Source organism: Lygodium microphyllum, chromosome 13, assembly GCF_053477565.2.
Source record: "Lygodium microphyllum isolate KBCC chromosome 13, Lygodium_microphyllum_v1.1.10, whole genome shotgun sequence".
In the NCBI taxonomy this organism is placed as follows: domain Eukaryota; kingdom Viridiplantae; phylum Streptophyta; class Polypodiopsida; order Schizaeales; family Lygodiaceae; genus Lygodium; species Lygodium microphyllum.
Genome location: NC_141147.1, coordinates 67802735 through 67820832, shown reverse-complemented (window position 1 = coordinate 67820832; position 18098 = coordinate 67802735). Strand labels below are relative to the sequence as shown.

The window sequence follows — 18098 nt, the reverse complement described above, 5'->3', positions numbered from 1 at the left end:
TGGAGGAGCTATTTTGGATGCCCAAACTCACATGCTGGCCCTCCGTTGGTCTCTTTTCCGTGCTATGTGCTCAGATCATCATCCGTGGGTCGTTATAGCCCATTATTTCCTTGAGGAGCAGGGGCTTCGACATGGCAATACCCAAATCCAGAGTTCGTGGTGGCATGTCCTTAATGCCGATTCCCGATTCTCTTGTTCCTCTTCATCACTGCTTACCCATTTGGTATGTTCCTGGAAACTGGTCCTCCGGAAGGCTCAGTGGCATCCAACGGAGGATCGCTTAGTTGCTAATTCTTTTCAACTGGAATTGCTGGCAGTCTCGCGGTTACTTTCATGGGACGGTAAACAAGAGCTTCGACCACAATTCAACCATATGGCACGTTTGGGCTTAACTTCAGTCGCGGATGCCACCCTTGCCAGTCGCAATGTGTTAATATCATTTCGTACAGCCAGGAGGATCTTTAGGATCCCTCGTGGATACAGGCATTTATGGGAACAGCTTTTGATGGTGCTCCAGAGCAGACAACCCTTTCCTGCCCTTGCTTCGGATCGTCCTTGGCAGGATTGGGACTTTGAAGGCCGGCTGAGTTTAGACAAAGCTTCCGCTAACCAGGTCTATCATCTTCTGATTAAAGATCATCACTGGCTGGTCACTAAAGCTAATGCGCTATGGGGATTGCGTAAATCCCGGTCATGGTGGAGGGCAACTGTGATGGAAGGATGGCTGAATAAGACACCCTTCAAATATAAGGTCTTTCTTTGGAGGGTGATGATTGGGGGTCTTCCGCTTGCTTCGGCTCTTTCCAAGCGACGAATATCCAATGGCAATTGTTTCTTTTGCACCACCGGTGTCGAATCTGCCTGTCACCGATTTATTTCTTGCCCTATCGCTAAGAAAATATGGTCGTTCTTGTCAGCCGTTTGGAGAGCAGTGGTTGGTTTCTCGCTAAGGCCCTTTGATTGGGTCTTTGTGCAGCCCAAATACCCAACACCGGCACAGCCACATATGAAGCTCGTGTTTCACTTTCTTCGATATTGGGGCTGTTGGCATAACTGGACCATTCGGAATGCTTTTCTTTTTGATTCCGCCTGTAATGTTGAGCGGCATATTGCTAGGCTTAAGGGTCTCTTGTATTGGCAGATAGATCTTCTTCAGCATTCTGACTTACTTTCCCGGGAGGACTTGCGTCCCTGGCATATGGCAATTTCCTCATATCTTTGCCATGACCTTGTAACTCTTAGAACTAGAACTGTTTCACATGATGGCTTAGTGCCATCATGTATCTTGTAATCAAGTAACCTTGTACTTTTTTTCGTAATTAATACAATTACCCTTTACGAAAAGAGAGAGAGAGAGAGAGAGAGAGAGAGAGAAACTGTGATGGAAGGGTGGCTGAACAAGACACCCTTCAAATATAAGGTCTTTCTTTGGAGGGTGATGATTGGGGGTCTTCCGCTTGCTTCGGCTCTTTCCAAGCGACGAATATCCAATGGCAACTGTTTCTTTTGCACCACCAGTGTCGAATCTGCCCGTCACCGATTTATTTCTTGCCTTATCGCTAAGAAAATATGGTCGTTCTTGTCAGCCGTTTGGAGAGCGGTGGTTGGTTTCTCGCTAAGGCCCTTTGATTGGGTCTTTGTGCAGCCCAAATACCCAACACCGGCACAGCCACATATGAAGCTCGTGTTTCACTTTCTTCGATATTGGGGCTGTTGGCATAACTGGACCATTCGGAATGCTTTTCTTTTTGATTCCGCCTGTAATGTTCAGTGGCATATTGCTAGGTTTAAGGGTCTCTTGTATTGGCAGATAGATCTTCTTCAGCATTCTGACTTACTTTCCCGGGAGGACTTGCGTCCCTGGCATATGGCAATTTCCTCTACATCTTTGCCATGACCTTGTAACTCTTAGAACTAGAACCGTTTCACATGATGGCTTAGTGCCATCATGTATCTTGTAATCAAGTAAACTTGTATTTTTTTCGTAATTAATACAATTACCTTTTACGAAAAAGAGAGAGAGAGAGAGAGAGAGAGAGTACGGAAAAAGAGAGAGAGAGAGAGATTACGGAAAAAGAGAGAGAGAGAAATGAAAGCAGGCCTTTATGAAAAAAAAAGAAATGAAAGCTTGCCAAATTGCAAAATTTAACTGAGAATTTGCAAGATAATGCTTGTCAGACTCATAAGTTCTTTCGAGCTCTACATGCATCTCCTGCTCGAGAAAATATGACTAGACTCCAGGATCCAAAAGGTCGAATGGTCATTGATCCTCAGACTATTGTGAATATGCGCAGGAATTATTTTCTAGACCTTCTTGGTTCTTCTCCTTCACCTTCTGACCAAGTTACTCATGCATACTCAGTTTTCTATGATCTGGTCCGCAATCAGGTTCCACTTGATATGCAAACTACTTTGGAGACAGATATTTATGAGGCAGAGGTTATGGATATTTTGTTACACCTGCCCAAGGATAAAAGTCCCGGTTGGGATGGTCTCACAAATGAATTCTTTGAGGTTTTTGCTACCCAACTGGTGAAACCATTGACGACTATGTTTTAGAAGGTTTGGGAAACGGGGTTCATGCCTTCCTCATGGAAAGAAGGTCTTATCAAACTGCTTCCAAAAGTCGCTTTGCCGTCAATGTTGAAACATTGGAGACCAATTTCTTTGATGGGTTCGATGTATAAAATCTTTTCCAAAGTGATGACGAATTGGCTTCACAAGCATCTTCCGGCCATTGTGCATCCTCTTCAATATGGTTTCATTAAGGGCCAAAACATTCTGCATAATATCTTAAATGTGCAAATGGCTATTGACTATGCAAGGCACTCTAATCAGGAAATGGTATTGATTCAATTGGATTTGGAAAAGGCTTTTGATTATTTAGACTGGTCTTTCATTGCAGAACTTATGTCTACTATGGGCTTTGGTACTTAGATGTCCTGCTTGATCTACACCATTAGTGCTCCGGCTTCTTCGCAAGTTATGCTAAATGGTGGTGTTATCGAGTCATTTGTCCTTGCACGCTCTGTGACACAGGGTTTCCCTTTGAGTCCTCTCTTCTTTGCCCTTGCGACTCATCCGGTTCTTTCGATGTTATCTTATATGGCAGCTTCTACTCAGTTGGTTGGATTGTCTCTTCCTTTTGGACAGCACTTGATGACAGTTTTATGATTTTGCATGCGGACAAGGATAATCTTCGCAAAGCATTAGATGTTTGGACGCTCTTTGGTCATGCTTTTGGTCTTCATATCAATGCTTTCAAATCAGCCATTCTCAGTTGCACAGAGTCAGATTTACAGTCATTGGGCTGGCAGGTTGTTCCCCATGGTTCCATTGTTAGACATCTTGGGTACCCTTTGGGTGTTGATGTTCGGCCAAAGCAACTACTAGAGTGGATTTTACAAAAACTGGCAGCTAAGTTTCTGTATTGGAATTCGCAGGCTTGGCCCTTCCATGTTCGTCTCAAAGTGGCTCAGACAATTATGTTGCCAATGCTCACATATTTCTTGCCATTGCTGCCTTGGACTACTACTACTTTGAATGCTCTTACTCAGCACATTTGTTTCATGTTATGGAAGAAGGATTCCTTGCATGCAAGCATTTCATGGATTTCTTGGTCGCATACATGTACCCCCAAACGCATGGGTGGTGGGGCTATTTTGGATGCCGAAACTCATATGCTGGCACTTTGTTGGTCTCTTTTTTGTGCCATGTATGTGGATCATCACCCGTGGGTCGTTATAGCCCGTTATTTTCTTGAGGATCACGAGCTTGTGCATGGTAATACACAAATTCGGAGCCCCGCTGAGACTACCTCTTGCTGAAAAAGGTGTCTATAGTAGTCAATGGCAATCTCCATCACCTCATTTGGGCTAGAGCGAATCCTCCCATACTAATCACAGACGCTGCAAATTTGATCTCCTGAGGTGCAAGATTGATGCACCTGGAAAAACTCTATGCACATTGTGTCCCCCTTCTGTGCTCGTGAAAGGCTGCTGTGGTATGGAAGGAAAACTCCAAGCGCTTGTCCTCGTGACCAACGAGGGTTGCCCGTGCGCGCACCTCTTGTGCGTGGAGAATGGGATCCCCTTGTGCCTCCTGGAGTAGTCTCTACATGGCTACTAGGTCTCGCCGGAGTGCTCTCTCCCCCCAACGCTATTGCCTATCCTGTAGGGCTGCCTCCTAGCAGATCATGCTCGACTCAGCTAGGACCTTTGCAACCTCCTCTGCGATCCGGTCCCTCCTATCCCACTCCCTAGTCTAGAGCTGTTCAATTTGCCTCCTCACCTCCTCCCTCCTGTAGATTGAGTTAGGGATCAGATAGGATTGCGTGTCCAGGGCTGAAACTAGAGCATCAAGTGTAAGGAGAACCGGGCAGATAAGACAAAGTGGTGCCAATCAACTGCCTTGCCTGGCCTCTACGAGAACACCCCCACTCTCCCACATAGAACCTGTCCAACCACTCCAGAAGAACTTTGTCCAACCACCTGTATCCCCAAGAGAAATCCAACGACCTGTCCCTCTTGTGGAAAGCTGGGTCCCACCAAGCATCACGTGCTCCTACTGCGAGGAGGAAGACCTCCCATGCCTCCTGCTCCTCCCCTGCCATACCCTGGTAATCTCTGCCTTTGCCTTGCTTGTCCTCTAAGGCCTCCAGGTTATTGAAGTCTCCTTTAACAATCCAGGAGTCCACCTTTGGGAGTCTTGCTGCGATCTGCACCCAGAACCTGTTGCATGCCCTAACCTCAGTAGGGGAATAAACATTGAGGACTCCAAGGCACGAGTCCCCAATATCCAATCTGATCCATAAGACCCTCCCTACTACAATCATCCCGTGGTCACGTACACAGGCGGTGAGGCTCGGGCCAATAGAGGTGCATACGCCTCCACTCCTGCTGTGGCACCGATGGAGTACTTCCAGTAGGTGAGTGAACTTCCTGGGAGTACGTTCCCTACCCGATGGGCCTGGGCGAGGGTGAGCTTGTGCTCCTACACAAGTAAGATGTCAATCCATCTAGCAAGGGCAGGCTGCAACTCCTGCCGAACAATCAACTTCCTAGAACCACGTGCCCCACTGTAGTAGAGGCTATTCACATTCCAGGATGTTAGATGTACACTCATAGGGAAGCCTGTGACTGACCGAACAGGCATCTATTCGGTGTGGAAGCTGCTGATGAAGAAGAAGAGCTATGGGGCATGCGAATGCGCTTTGCCACATGCCTGGAAGGTGAACTCCATTTTCCCACGGTGCCCCTCGGGTGGACCATGGGAGTAATAGATGCTCCAAGTAGTACCACCACGGCATCTATCACCGAGGCTGAGAGGCATGACTCTGTACACTAATAGAAATGGGCAGTCTATGCTAGGGACCACTCGATCACATCCATGGTACTCTCGATTGTAGAGGGGCTCGAAAAATAATGCTCAGATGTGGGATCTCGACTCTAGCCTACCAGTTAATGTCCATCATGCCACTTGGCCATTGATGAGAAAAGATTGCTAGTCCTCCCATCCACTGGGAGATGTGGTTTGCCACCTGGCCCTTCACCTCCTCCTCTATTTGTGTCATCGTCCAATCTCCTAAATGAGAGGTCTAAAGGAAGAAAGCATAGTTTGGTCCATCCGGTAGTGTGCTAGTAAATGGACCTTGCCGCTCCTTGACTTGCAGACCATCCCCACCTCCAGAGGTAGTGAAAACTCTCCGCACTCCGCCACTCTCAAGTAGGACCACAGATCACTGTGGAAGAACTCCTGTGGTAGCAGTTGCGCGTGTCTCGCAAAAGTGTGATGGGCGGTAGGAGCAGATGAGTTGGTGGCTGTTGAGGGGGGGGCTAGGCTGCTGGTGAGGGGAGGATATAGGCATATGAGGCTCGTCACCTCCTATGGGAAGGGGGGGGGGGGGGGGGCGGTCACGTGTACTGGGTGAGGATCAAGGGGGATTGATCGGCGGGTGGGATGGTGGGAAGAAAGAAGATTGAGGGATGGTGGGGTGATTGGAGGTACGAGGCGGGTGTGCGGGGGGGCCGGTGGCGGAAGAAGATCGAGGGATGGTGGGGTGATTGGAGGTACAAGGTGGGTGTGGGGGCGGCTGGCGGCCCTGGAAGGGGGAGGCCGTGGGCTAGGGTCGGGGGGGGGGGATCCATGAGGAGGGGAAGGGGGTGGGTATGGGGACTATGGGATCTCGGGTGAGGTAGCATGTGACGCCTCCATGGATGGTGGATGTGGAGGTCTGTGATCTTGTCAGGTGGGATGAGTTGGGGAGAGCTGTGGGGTGCTCTACCGAGGGTCCGTCGCTCACCCTCCTGCTCTCTAGTGTCGTGGCTGTGTTTGAGGGGCTGATTGAGGTCCCCCTTGCCATCTCCCTTTCAATCGTCCTGAAACAGTGTAAAGCCGTTAGTGTCCACCTACGGGCCTGTCAGCGGAGCTGCCTTGGCTCCGAAGCGTGTGCAATCTGCTGCCTGATGCCCAAAGTCATGGCATCGCAGTCACTGCCCTCGTTGCCTAGTCACAATAACCTGCTGCATGAAGGAGTGCCCGCCTACCTCAATCTCTAGAAATTTTGGTATGTTCTTTGTATCTTTCACAGCCACCCGTACCTTTGGGACTCCTATGGTTGTCACCCCATCCGCAAAGGAGGCAGGAAGAACTGTGCTGAAGAGCTGTCCAAAGTCCTCCACTAACTGACAATACTCTACCGCCAGTCTGGGGAATAGTAAGGTGACAAGATGTCTAAGAAACCTATTATGGAGCGCGAATTCCTCCACTGTAAAGCTAGTGTACTAGGAAACTATGTGGATGACACCCTTCGTGGAGGCGTAAGGTGAGGTATCCACTAGCTCACGGGCTACGTCCGCAGAGGTAAGTCGAACCATGAAGATCTCTTGACCCATGAGAACTACCTCCGCGATCTGCGATGTGCCAATGCGCAGCATGGAGTGAAGCCAATCCTGAAGTTGGGCCCTAGATAGGGAGTGTCCTGTGACCTGACCAAAGATCGTTGTTTCTTTTAGCTCCATCTCTGTGGCACTGACAGCTAAGAACTGTTCCTTAGAGAAGAAGATGCGTGTTTGACTGGGGGGCACTCGTAGAATGCATCGGCATGTGACCAGAGGTTTCCATTGCGAGTCCTTGCTGAGAATCTACTAATCGCGTTGTTGTGCTACTGGAGGGGGGGAATGTTGGTGTAGATGGAGGGAGTGACTGGAGAGGGGGGGCGATGGCAAGGTGGGGCAGATGCTATTTTTTGGCGGTGGAGGCGCTAGACGCCACGGATGGTTGGCTCATGACGGGAACAATGCGGGTGGAGGGGACCTGCCGGACAGGGCCGTAGGGCAAAGGAGGTGGGGGCAGTGCACCGGAGGGGGGGGTGACAGGGCGGGGGAGCAGTGTAGGAATTGGCGGGGTGGGGGGGGGGGGGGGGGGGCAGCACGGCGGGAGGGATAAGGCGAGGGCAGCATGGGGGGGCAACGCGAGGAAGAAGATTGCCATGGGAGAATAAGGCAGGGGCAGGGTTGTCTCCGTACGTAGTATGGACTGATCCGTACGGTATGATCTGTACAGTACGGTATGGTACGTATCCGTACGATTTAGTACGAAAAAATGGACACTTTTTGGCCACTCTACTTTTAAGTCTACAACTTTCCTTTTTTTTTTCTTCTTTCTTTCTTATTTCTCCCCCAAGCCTCTCTCTCTCTCTCTCTCTCTCTCTCAAGCTTCTCACACCCTCTTTTTCTCTCAAGCCTTTCCTCTCTCTCTCTCTCTCTCTCAACCTTCTTTCTCTCTCTCTCTCTCTCTCTCTCTCTCTCTCTCTCTCGCTAGCCTCTCTCTCTCTCTAGTTGCACTAGTACCATGTACGAAAGGTTTGATACTATACCATACTTTAGGTACCGTACCTTATGTATTAGTACCATAAGGTACCAACTTAATGGATACATCTTTCCCATTCTTCGAACTGCACTTTGGGACGAGAGCTAAATGCTCCTTATGTTAATACGATTCTCCCATGAGATTAGGTTATTTGAGAGTCAAACAATTTCTCTCAAGCCCACACTTCTCTTATTTGTATGATCATGCATGTATGATGAATCCACTCGCATCTATGTAGTTATAAGTTGTAGGTAGCAGTAGCGCATGTTGCGCATTCCGCATTAGGTTTGGCATGTTACCCTCAAGTACTCATCTTATATGCTATTATATGTTTTTCGAGGTGGGGTGCGGGGGGAATGCGCCGTGTCGTGGGGGGGTGAGGTGGGGTGGGGGGAGGGGGTGTGCCGTGTCGTGGGGGGGTGAGGTGAGGTGGGGTGGGTTGAGCGGGGTTTTTTGAGGTGTGGTGGGGTGGTGTGGAAATATCTATTCTATTATCTTATCTAAAATAATCAAGTTATTTTTTTGTCGTACTAATATCATACCGTACCTTATAAAATCTTAAGGTACCATTTAGTACCGTAATTTATTGTACCGTACCGTATCGTACCTTTAATACCTGACAACTATGGGCGGGGGCAACGCGCCACAGGGGGAATAGGGCAAGGAGACGGGGGGAAAGCTAGGCGTGATGGTGGAGCAGCAATGCGACGAGCAGGAGCTTCCAGTGACTAGTACACTAAGTAGTGACCTGATGGCAAACATAGTGTCAGCTTAGTACCTTGGATGCATGCTGAATACATCCGAGATCCACTACATACGAGAGTTGTCCATAACTGGAGGAGTGGAAGTGCTACCTCCCTCTTGAGTATCAGGAAATACTTCGGACCCTTCCTCTGTTGAACCCGACAGAGCCCAAACTAAAGTCAGTGTGAGGTGTCCGCCAGTCTCAATCCAAGGCGCACCTTTTAGTAGTCCATCAGTAGGTTTTCCAAAATGATGGCCGGCGCTCCCTTGGAGTATCACGGGGTTTCTCACTTAGGCTCTATTGAGTCTACATCGCAATGGAAGAGTTTCGACGAACCCACTAGGATCGACCTGAATTTCCAAGTTCTTAAAATCAGACGGGTCTCCTAATAACCAGCTAACATCAGTAATTTTGAGTTCCCATTTCCTACAAGATTACTTGAACTAAAGCAGACTTGCCATTGTACTTGGTTCAAAGAGAATGAAAGACGGAGGGAAGTGCAGTACGTCAACCCTCTTGCCCATAAGGTAAAATCCCATTTCGTCCCCCTAAAACTACCAGTTAGTTCTACCTAATGATTAGTTAGTATCGTCTTTCTATTTCTATCACCGATTTAGAAAAGCTTCTAGCTAACCAGGACTACCCTACCGTTGGACGGACCCATTGAGGGTCACGCCCACCCGCTTTCCTTTGATGTCGGTATCATCTTTAGTTTTTTAATTACCTACAGTATATTTATTGAAACATATACAACTTACTTCCTTAATTAGTCCGTTAAATCACAGGTTCCTTCACGTAATTTATTTCTCAGACATGCATACAATTCAAACAACCCTTGAATTTAAAAAAAAATTCATTTATTATGTTGGAAGTTTATTATAATTTCCATCTTTCCGATCCTACGGAAAATATACAGAATTCCACGAGGTATTCTGTCCACCAAGATTCCTCCCTTGTAACTAGTATTAGGGTTTCAGGATCCCAACCTGGGTTGCGAAGAGGCTCGTCAAATTCTAGGAGTAATGCAGAATTTACGGCTAGAGCCCCCCCTGGCACCCATATTTCCTACTGTCCGAGACTATCCCTACAGATAGACATTTCGCTACAGAGTCGATCTAAGCCTCTCGAAGCGACAACCATGACCCCCTTGAAGTAGGGTCTCACAACTACCTTTGGGGTAGCCTAGCGCGATCTTTCCTTTTATCTTGTTTGTCAATGTTTTTAATCAGAGATCTAGATTCTAGCAAACACAAACAATCCTTTCAAACATATATCAAATGATGCAATGACAATCACACTATCGTGCATCTCACACCTTCGCATAGCCACGGTAGACCTTAGCCTAAGGTAACCTTACAATCTAATGAGGATTCTCCTCTCCAATGAGAAGTGTTAAGTATATTTCTTTCAACTTGTTAAGCAAGGCATGAATTTCTCGTTTAGGGCTATCTTACCCAATATAAGCAAAATTTCTTAAAGAAATATATTGTGACAATAACTTAATGAGATGACTTACAAGACCTTTAAATAGATTTTCACTTTTTAAGCATTAATCAACGCTTAACCTTGTCGCGTTTGACAATAATTATATCGATTTATTTTACTAATCTCGAGTGCGCATAAAGTCATATGTACAATAACCTCCTGCAATTGTTTTCATCATGATTCTACGATTTATAATCTCGATTAATCTAACTACAAATCATAGCGGTTAATTGTCTATGCATTTATTAGTACGCTTTCTAGATGAAGCTGTCAATTTGTGAAAGTGTAAAATATAGAAACTAATGATTTATGTACTTAATTCTTATATGGATGTTGTCCACGCAATCTACAAGTAGCTCTTGTACCATTTGATGCAAAAGCTAACATTTTATGTAAAAATTCGGTATAAACCTTATTATTTTATGTGGCGATATGAAAAAAAATAGCCTATTTTTGAAACGTGAATAACCTAGTTTGGCGTGACGACATTGGGAATTTCGTTTTTTCTCGCGCTCGCGTTTACCACACCTGATGTTCTGTTGGTAGTGGCAACTCCGTCAACCTCGGGCACTCTCGTATCTCTGGCGATATCCATTCTTTGACCGGTTGCACTGGTTCTCATGGTCTTTTCACCTCGTCAATTTGGAGCCATCGTCCGCAAGTGTGTTCGAGAGATAGAGAAGGCGGAATGAATTCGAGGTGGGAGACCATGAGAGAAGATGGCTTAGTCGAAGATCGCAAGAGGAGGGGGGTTGAGCTGACTCTCTCCCTCGCAGCCTTTCGAGGTACTCCCTCTCTCTCTCTCTCTCTTTAGCTTCCTTCCCCAGCCTCTCAGGGTCTCTTGTGCCTCTCTAGACTGAGTAAAGGGCATGCCTTTTTATAGGCTGAAGGGAGTGTAGGCCGCCTCTCCCTTCTCCTCTCTTTCTACCCTCTTTGGGCAAAGACAGCTCCTCCACTCAGAGTGGGGAGCTTCTTTATCTCCTTTTTTTATTATTTTAATTTTTCTCTCTTTAATTTTCTGAATTTCACAAAAGAAGGGGGATATTCATGAGGCTTTCGACGCCTGTTTTATGATAAAGGAGATTTTTCTTTTTTAAAACGAATATGATGATAACATTGATGATGAGGATGTCGATGACCAAGAGCATGATGATGTTGATGATGATGTCGGGGAAGATGATGATGATGATGAGGATGAGGATGAGACGGCCGGCCTTCGTTTCCACGGCCCAGTCGTCATTTTTTTCTTCTTTTTTATTAAATGTTAGTAATTAACATTAGTTTTCTTAGTTAGTTTTATTGAAGCTAGTTTTTAATCGTTAGTTTTTTTCCTAACGTTAGTTTTAATTAGTTATTAAGTTAGTAACTAACTTACTAGTTATTAACTAACTTATCTAACTTACTTACTAACTACTAACCAACTTTACTAACTTACTAACTACTGACCTTACTAATCTTTCGAACTAACCAACTAGCTTTTATTGCATGAAAATATTACAATCGGTTCTAACTGAAAGGCATCTAGGTAAAGCTGCAACAACTGAGGATGGTCTGCCAAGTCATCCTCTTCCATCCATTTGGCATCCATTGTTGAATAATTCTGAAATTTCACCAAGTATCTCGTGGAAACTTTACCTTTCACCTTTCTTTCCTTATGTGCCAAAATCTGCTCGAGTACCAAAATCTCATCTAGCTCCTCAACCTCAGGCTGAATTTCAGCAAACATATCCTCTGACACATCTCCATGAAAATGCCTCGACAAACTGATATGAAAGGCATTGTGTATCCGCCAATGTGGAGGTAATTTAAGCCAATATGCCACATCGCTGATCTTCTCCAACACCTGGAAGGGCCCATACTATCTCATACTCAACTTCGGATACAATCTTTCTCTTTCTTTGATTTTTTCAGCGCCTTTTCAAAACCTAGAAATATAAAATCACCCTCTACAAAATGCAAAGCACGCCTATATTGATTAGGTGCCCTCTTTTGCTTTTCTTGTGATCTCTGAAGTGCATATTTTATCTTTGCATAGGCTACATCCAAGTTTTCCACATAAGATCAGCCTCAAAGATCTTATCACATCTATGTTGATCAGGTGCCCTCTTTTGCTTTTCTTGCGATCTCTAAAGTGTATATTTTATCTTTGCATAGGCTACATTCAAGTTTTCCACATAACAATCAGCCTCAAAGATCTTATCCTTAGTTTGCAGAATAGGTGGTATCTTCTTGCCACCCTCAACCACCTCAAATGGAGCTTTGCCCGTAGAACTATGCACTGTGTTGTTGTAAGCAAGCTACACTAAGGGCAAATATTGCTTCCACTGTGTCTTGTGGTCTGAAACATAGCACCTCAAAAGATTTAACACTGTGGAATTTGCTTCCTCAGACTGATCATTTTTCTATGAATGGAAGGATGATGAGAATTTCAACGTGGTAATTGTATTCTCAAACAACCCCTTCCAAAATAAATTGGTCTTGCGGCGGTCTTGATCACTAATGATCGACTTTGGCATATCCATATCCCATCATTCCCTGTAGGTATCTTAGAAAGCTAAAAAATAAAGTCCATTGCAATGCTTTGCCAAGGCCTATTTGGAATAGGCAAGGGCTGCAACAAACCCAGCATCTTTTGCCTATAATGCTTTACCTTCTGGCATATGATGAATGTCTTAACAAACTGTTCTACATCATCCCTCAAAGCTGGCTAATAAAAGAAATGCTCCACTACCTTGACTGTGGCATCAATACCTCTATGTCTTGCATAGGAAGGAGCATGACTTTCAATGATAACTCTAGGCCTTAACTGCTTTGTGACAGACAATTATCCATGCATAATCAGAAATCAACATTAGCAAAGTCCATTAGCAAAAAGGCCTTAATTGCTTTGCTTTCATACACTGGCTACTGCAAAAAGGGTGCATTTGTTGAATTTACATCAAAACCAACGCCAAATGGAGCATTTGCATAACCAGTATTCATTCCTTGAGCCCCATAAGCATTCGGAGGTGTAGATGTAGTACCAAACATGCTACTTTGTTTTTTTAATTATAAATGTGGCTGATTATATTACTAAAAAAAACTGATTACAATGGAGTGCTCATGCTCAATAGACTAGCTGGAGCTGATGAAAGTCACAAATACATCATGTATACAAGCCTCTCAAGGCGGTCTGGGGGCAAGAAGCCATGGAGGGAGGGTGTATCGCCATCTGGGGCTGCTTGCCTGCATCGCGAAAAACAGGTCTTGGCCACCCCAAGTGCGCATGAAATGACATCAGAGCTCCTGATGCCCTGGACTCGCCCTGCGCCTGATCCCATCGGCCGCGGAGGGAGTGGATGATGGAGGCTAAGGTCGCCTATACTGAAAGTCTCTCTCCGCCGAAAGCCTCCTAACACCTCACCTTCTAGATATGCCAATTGTAAGACTCCCTACGATCTCCCATACCTCAGAGCAGTCTGTTGTGGGCTCCAGTACCTGGCAAATGGGTAGAGCCTCCAAACCGACCACTGCACACGACCCTGCCTCGATAATGAATATCGTGTTCTATATCCCGGCCTCATACAAAACATGACGGCCTTGACTGATTGCTTGCTAGAGCAGAAAGCTCCCCATGAGATACATCCAAGGCCGGGTGCTATATGGCAAAGGATGTGGCATGCACCTCTCCACACGAGCTGTGCCGCCTCACACGACCAAAGGTAGTGCTTTGGGGTTTCCAGAGGCTGCTGTGTACAGCGCTTACAACCTCCCTCCTGCATCTGGACAAGCCAACTTCCCACCGCCAAGCCTCCATATGCCACCAGCCATAAGAAATACGATACCCTCCTCGGCCTCCAACTATCCCATAGGCAGCGCTAGAAGGTCTGTCGGAAAGGCTCCGTGATGATGTGCTCTGCCCAGTGCCTGCTACGTGATAGCGCCCAATCCATATCTTCCTGCATTAGTACGTGTTTGCCAATTCTACCAGTGTACTCCAGTAACCTTGGTGGCTTCTTGGCGATTGCAGTGGCCGGCCATAGCCACTCTCCTGGATCCCACTCTAGCTCATCAAGTGGACTACCCTCCCAGATCCAGAGGTGCCACTCCTTGAGCTCTTGCTAGAAGACAAAAGGGTCCAGCCGCCGCCATGTCTTCCCTTGAAGGCCAATCACCCGGATCCTCCTCCATCAAAGGATAGCTATCCCCTCATCTTGCTACCCTCTACCAGACGCCCCCCCTCCTGCACGGTGAAGAGGGTCCTAGGTGGAGTGCCGCCCACTCTACCTACCATTTGAAGGGGGATGCCAGCTGGTGAAAACCTAGCAGCCCATACCTCCCGGGGCTCTATTGGCTCTCGTATCGCGGGAGCAAGCCACTCTTGAGGTATTGTTGCGTCTATTTCCCTTCTCCTCAGCTCCACTCTTCTCTGGCAGCCTAATACTTATTGCCATACCTCCTCGTCCACCATCTTGTACACCTCTCCTCATGTTCTGATGTACGAGCTGGGCTGGCCTCCCAACCAGCCCATTGGATGTGGGGGACACTCGCCAATCTGTGCCCCTTCCCGGTCTTTGACCTGAGGGTTCCAGATCACCGGCTAACGATCTATCTCCTCCTGGAAACCTTGGGGCTTTGGATTAGGGCCTTACGGAGGCCCTGCCACACGCGGAGCAAGCTGCGTATAGGAAAGGTGATCTGGGCGGGGTGATCTAGGCTGACGTGAAGATCCATCTTAGGGACGGCCTCCACTCATTGCCAAGCCTCGGTCTACAATTTTGAAGACCCTCCTGCAATAGGACCTTCCATCATAGTGACAGGAAACGGCCGGAACGGCCCCCCGGCACGCAGAATCGCCATCCCCGGCGCGGACCGCGTTTCCAAAAAATGGAACGTTCCCTGTCCCGTTTCAGACAGGGAACGTGTTCCCTGTCTGAAACGGGACAAGGAACGCCACGTGGCAAGTGACCTGCGCCCAGTTTTCGCCCGCGCCCAGTTCTATTTCGTTCCGCTTGCTCCTGCCTGCATCCCGTCTGCTCCCGCTTGGCCCATTTGTCCTGCTCCCGCCTCAGCCTGGCCCAGTTCTCCTGCCCCTAGGCCCAGCCACCTTCTTCCTTCTCTTCCCTCTCTTCCTTCTTCTTCTTTCTCTTCTTTCTCCTCCCACCTCCCACGTCCAACCTCTTCCTTCTCTTTCTTCTCTTCCTTCTTTTTCTTTCTCTTCTTATTCTTTCTTCTCTTCCTTCTCTTCTTCCTTCTACCTTCTCTTCACTTCTCCCTTCTCTTCTTCCTTCTTCCATGAACCTTCTTCTTGTTCTCCCTTCTCTCCCTTTCCCTTCTCTCTCGACTCTTGAGTGAGTCTTGACTCTTGAGCCTTCTCCCTTCTCTCGAGCCTTCAATAATCAATTTTCAGCCTTCAAATTTTCCTTCTCTCGACTCTTGAACCTAAGGCCTTCAATTTTCAGCCTGAAATCATAAATGGCTTCATCTTCCCGCCCCGCTCATCGGGTTGGTGGTCGAGGAAGAAGGTTTGATGATTGGTCATGGTGGGAAGAAGTAAATGCTGACCGCCCTTTGAGTGGTGGAGGATCTCGACCATGGACTTGCAAGCTTTGCCCATACAAGCGAACTAGTGGAGCAAACAAGGTAATCCATTGAGCCGAGCATTTATATTTCAAATTTTTATTGATTTTAATTTTTCAAAGTTACTTAAATATTAGAATATGGACTACCAATTGCCACTTGTTCTATTTTAAATTTTAATATTTATGCATAATCAGGTCCGAGCTCATCTCCTATATGAGCCAAATTCAGAGGTGCAGTTTTGTCCAAATGTGACCTTGGAGAAGCAAAGGGAGCTTCGTGACTGTATAGCAGGTCAACAAGCTTATCTTGCATCTAGACCACGACGTGTTGCAGTTGACCCTGCAACTTTTGTGACACCATCCCCATCAGATGTATCTAGAGCAGGGTCAGTATCAGGAAGTGCTACCTCCACACCTACTACAGGCATTGCATCGGCCATGGCATCAACAACGCCACATGTTGCACGTAGACAAAGCACACTTGATGCTAGTTGGGATCCCAAGAAGAAGGAAGAGGTGGATACATCAGTGGTACGCTTTTTTTATCATGACCACATTCAATTTCGTGCAGCCAGGTCAGAGTATTTTAAATTGATGTGCAAGAAGATTGGTGAGTATGGCCCTTCGTATATACCTCCATCATCAGAGACCTTACGCACCACTTTGCTCGACAAGGAAAAGCGCCTTGTTGAGCAAGCAGCAGTGACTAGAAAGAGCATGTGGGCTAAAAATGGAGTTTCCTTGATTGCTGATGGTTGGAGTGATACACGCAAGCGATCCATTCATGGTATGGTTGCTTATTCTCGTGGGGAAATGTATTTTATATCTTCACATGATGCATCGGGGACAGGAAAGTCAGCAGATGTACTTGCAGCAGAGTGGGTTACAGGTGTTGAGCTTATTGGCCCAGAGCATGTTGTGGGATTTGTTGTAGATGGAGAGCCTGCAAATAGGGCAGTAGGTGCTATTATTCAGGGATATTATCCACATATCACAATTTCATATTGTATGGCTCATTGCTTGAACAATCTACTAAAGGATATTGGTAACCTGTCATGGATTGCACCTGTCATAGAGCAAGGAGCTCAAATGGTTAGCTTTGTTTTGAATCACCAATTTCTTCGCCATCACTTTTCTTTGCGGTTGAAGAAGACACTTTTAAAATACTCTGATACCAGATTTGCCTTTAACTTCTTGATGCTAGGTAGGTTAAGAGAATGCAGTGGTGCCTTGAGGCAGTTATTTCTTAGTGATGAGTTTACCTCATCAACATTGGCAGATACTCCTACAAGTATCTTATGCTTGGAGAAAGCAAATAACTCCACTTTTTGGGATGATGTAAAGCTGATAGATGCTATGGTATCACCCATTGTACATTTATTGAGGGTTATGGATGCTATGCAACCTTGCATTGGCAAGGTATATGAGGCTATGGACAGGTTGAATGAAAAGTTGCAGGAGTTGGCACCAAATGATGAGGCGTATGAGGAAATACACCATTTAGTTGTGACGAGGTGGAACTCCTATAGCTCACCCATGCATGCAACTGCATTTGTTGTGGATCCTGAGTTCCAGGGCAAGGGTCAAGAGAATGACAGTGAGGTTATGGATGCATGGAGACTTATATTGTCTCGTCTAGTGCCTGATCATGGCACTAGACGAAAGATCAGAGATCAGCTTTCATGTTATAGGACCTTTCGGGGTTCTTTTGGTTGTGGGAATGCACAGGAGGATCGCTGTAAGATTGGGGCAGCTTTGTGGTGGGAGGACTATGGTTCGGATGGTCCTGAGTTGCAGCAACGAGCCATCCGTATTTTGAGTCAGTCAATTAGCTCCTCTTGTTTGGAGCAATTGTGGAGTACCTACGCTCACATTGCTTCAAAGAAGAGGAACCGTCTTGGTATGGAGAGGGCAAACGATCTAGTATTCGTTAGTGCTAATTTGAGGATGTTATGTAACAGTATGACAACAAAGCCTGATCCATTCACAGAGTGGGAGATGCAGCAAGAAGAGGAGACACATGCTGATGTTGAGGGAGATGCAGCAATTCATGGTACACATGATGATGAGACTGGCACTTCAGGAGTGGCTAGAGCAGCCTCAGATCCCCATCATGATCTTTGATTTAGCTTACTTATCACGAGTCTCATGATACATGACACATTTACATTATATATGATATTATGATCATTGATGACACTGTGACACTTGGGTTGTTGACAGTTGTGCCATGTCGATATTATACTTGTACTTGAGTCTTGCAGTCTTGCAGTTGCCCTTTGGGCTATTTTGGCATGCGGCATGCCGCATTTTGCTTTAGTCTAGAGATTAGACTTTATATTTGCAGTCTTTTTTGGGGCAATGAGCATGTTCTTTCAAAGATTAGACTTCAATTTCATATTTGTAATCTTTTAAGTTTTTTGGCAATGGTACCATAG

General features: G+C 46.4%; 2 protein-coding genes and 1 long non-coding RNA gene across 8 annotated transcripts in view; 2 read left to right on the top strand and 1 right to left on the bottom strand.

Moving 5' to 3' along the window:
• Positions 1-18098, top strand: part of LOC148026730 (uncharacterized) — a 136850-nt gene that overhangs the window by 57464 nt on the left and 61288 nt on the right. The gene's annotated exons all lie outside the window — the stretch shown is intronic.
• LOC148026731 (uncharacterized) overlaps positions 1-18098 on the bottom strand; it is a 136299-nt gene that overhangs the window by 57219 nt on the left and 60982 nt on the right. The gene's annotated exons all lie outside the window — the stretch shown is intronic.
• On the top strand, positions 15336-17784 carry LOC148026732 (uncharacterized). Its single transcript, XM_087690647.1, has 2 exons — positions 15336-15721; positions 15856-17784. Exons 1-2 carry the CDS (start codon positions 15554-15556, stop codon positions 17782-17784), a joined length of 2097 nt encoding a protein of 698 aa, XP_087546773.1. The 5' UTR covers positions 15336-15553.

Bases quoted from the DNA above. Each gene is read 5' to 3' on its own strand.
- LOC148026732 (XM_087690647.1), top strand. From the start codon at position 15,554: ATGGCTTCATCTTCCCGCCCCGCTCATCGGGTTGGTGGTCGAGGAAGA. The intron at 15,722-15,855 runs GTAATCCATTGA...ATGCATAATCAG, and splicing joins GAACTAGTGGAGCAAACAAG to GTCCGAGCTCATCTCCTATA.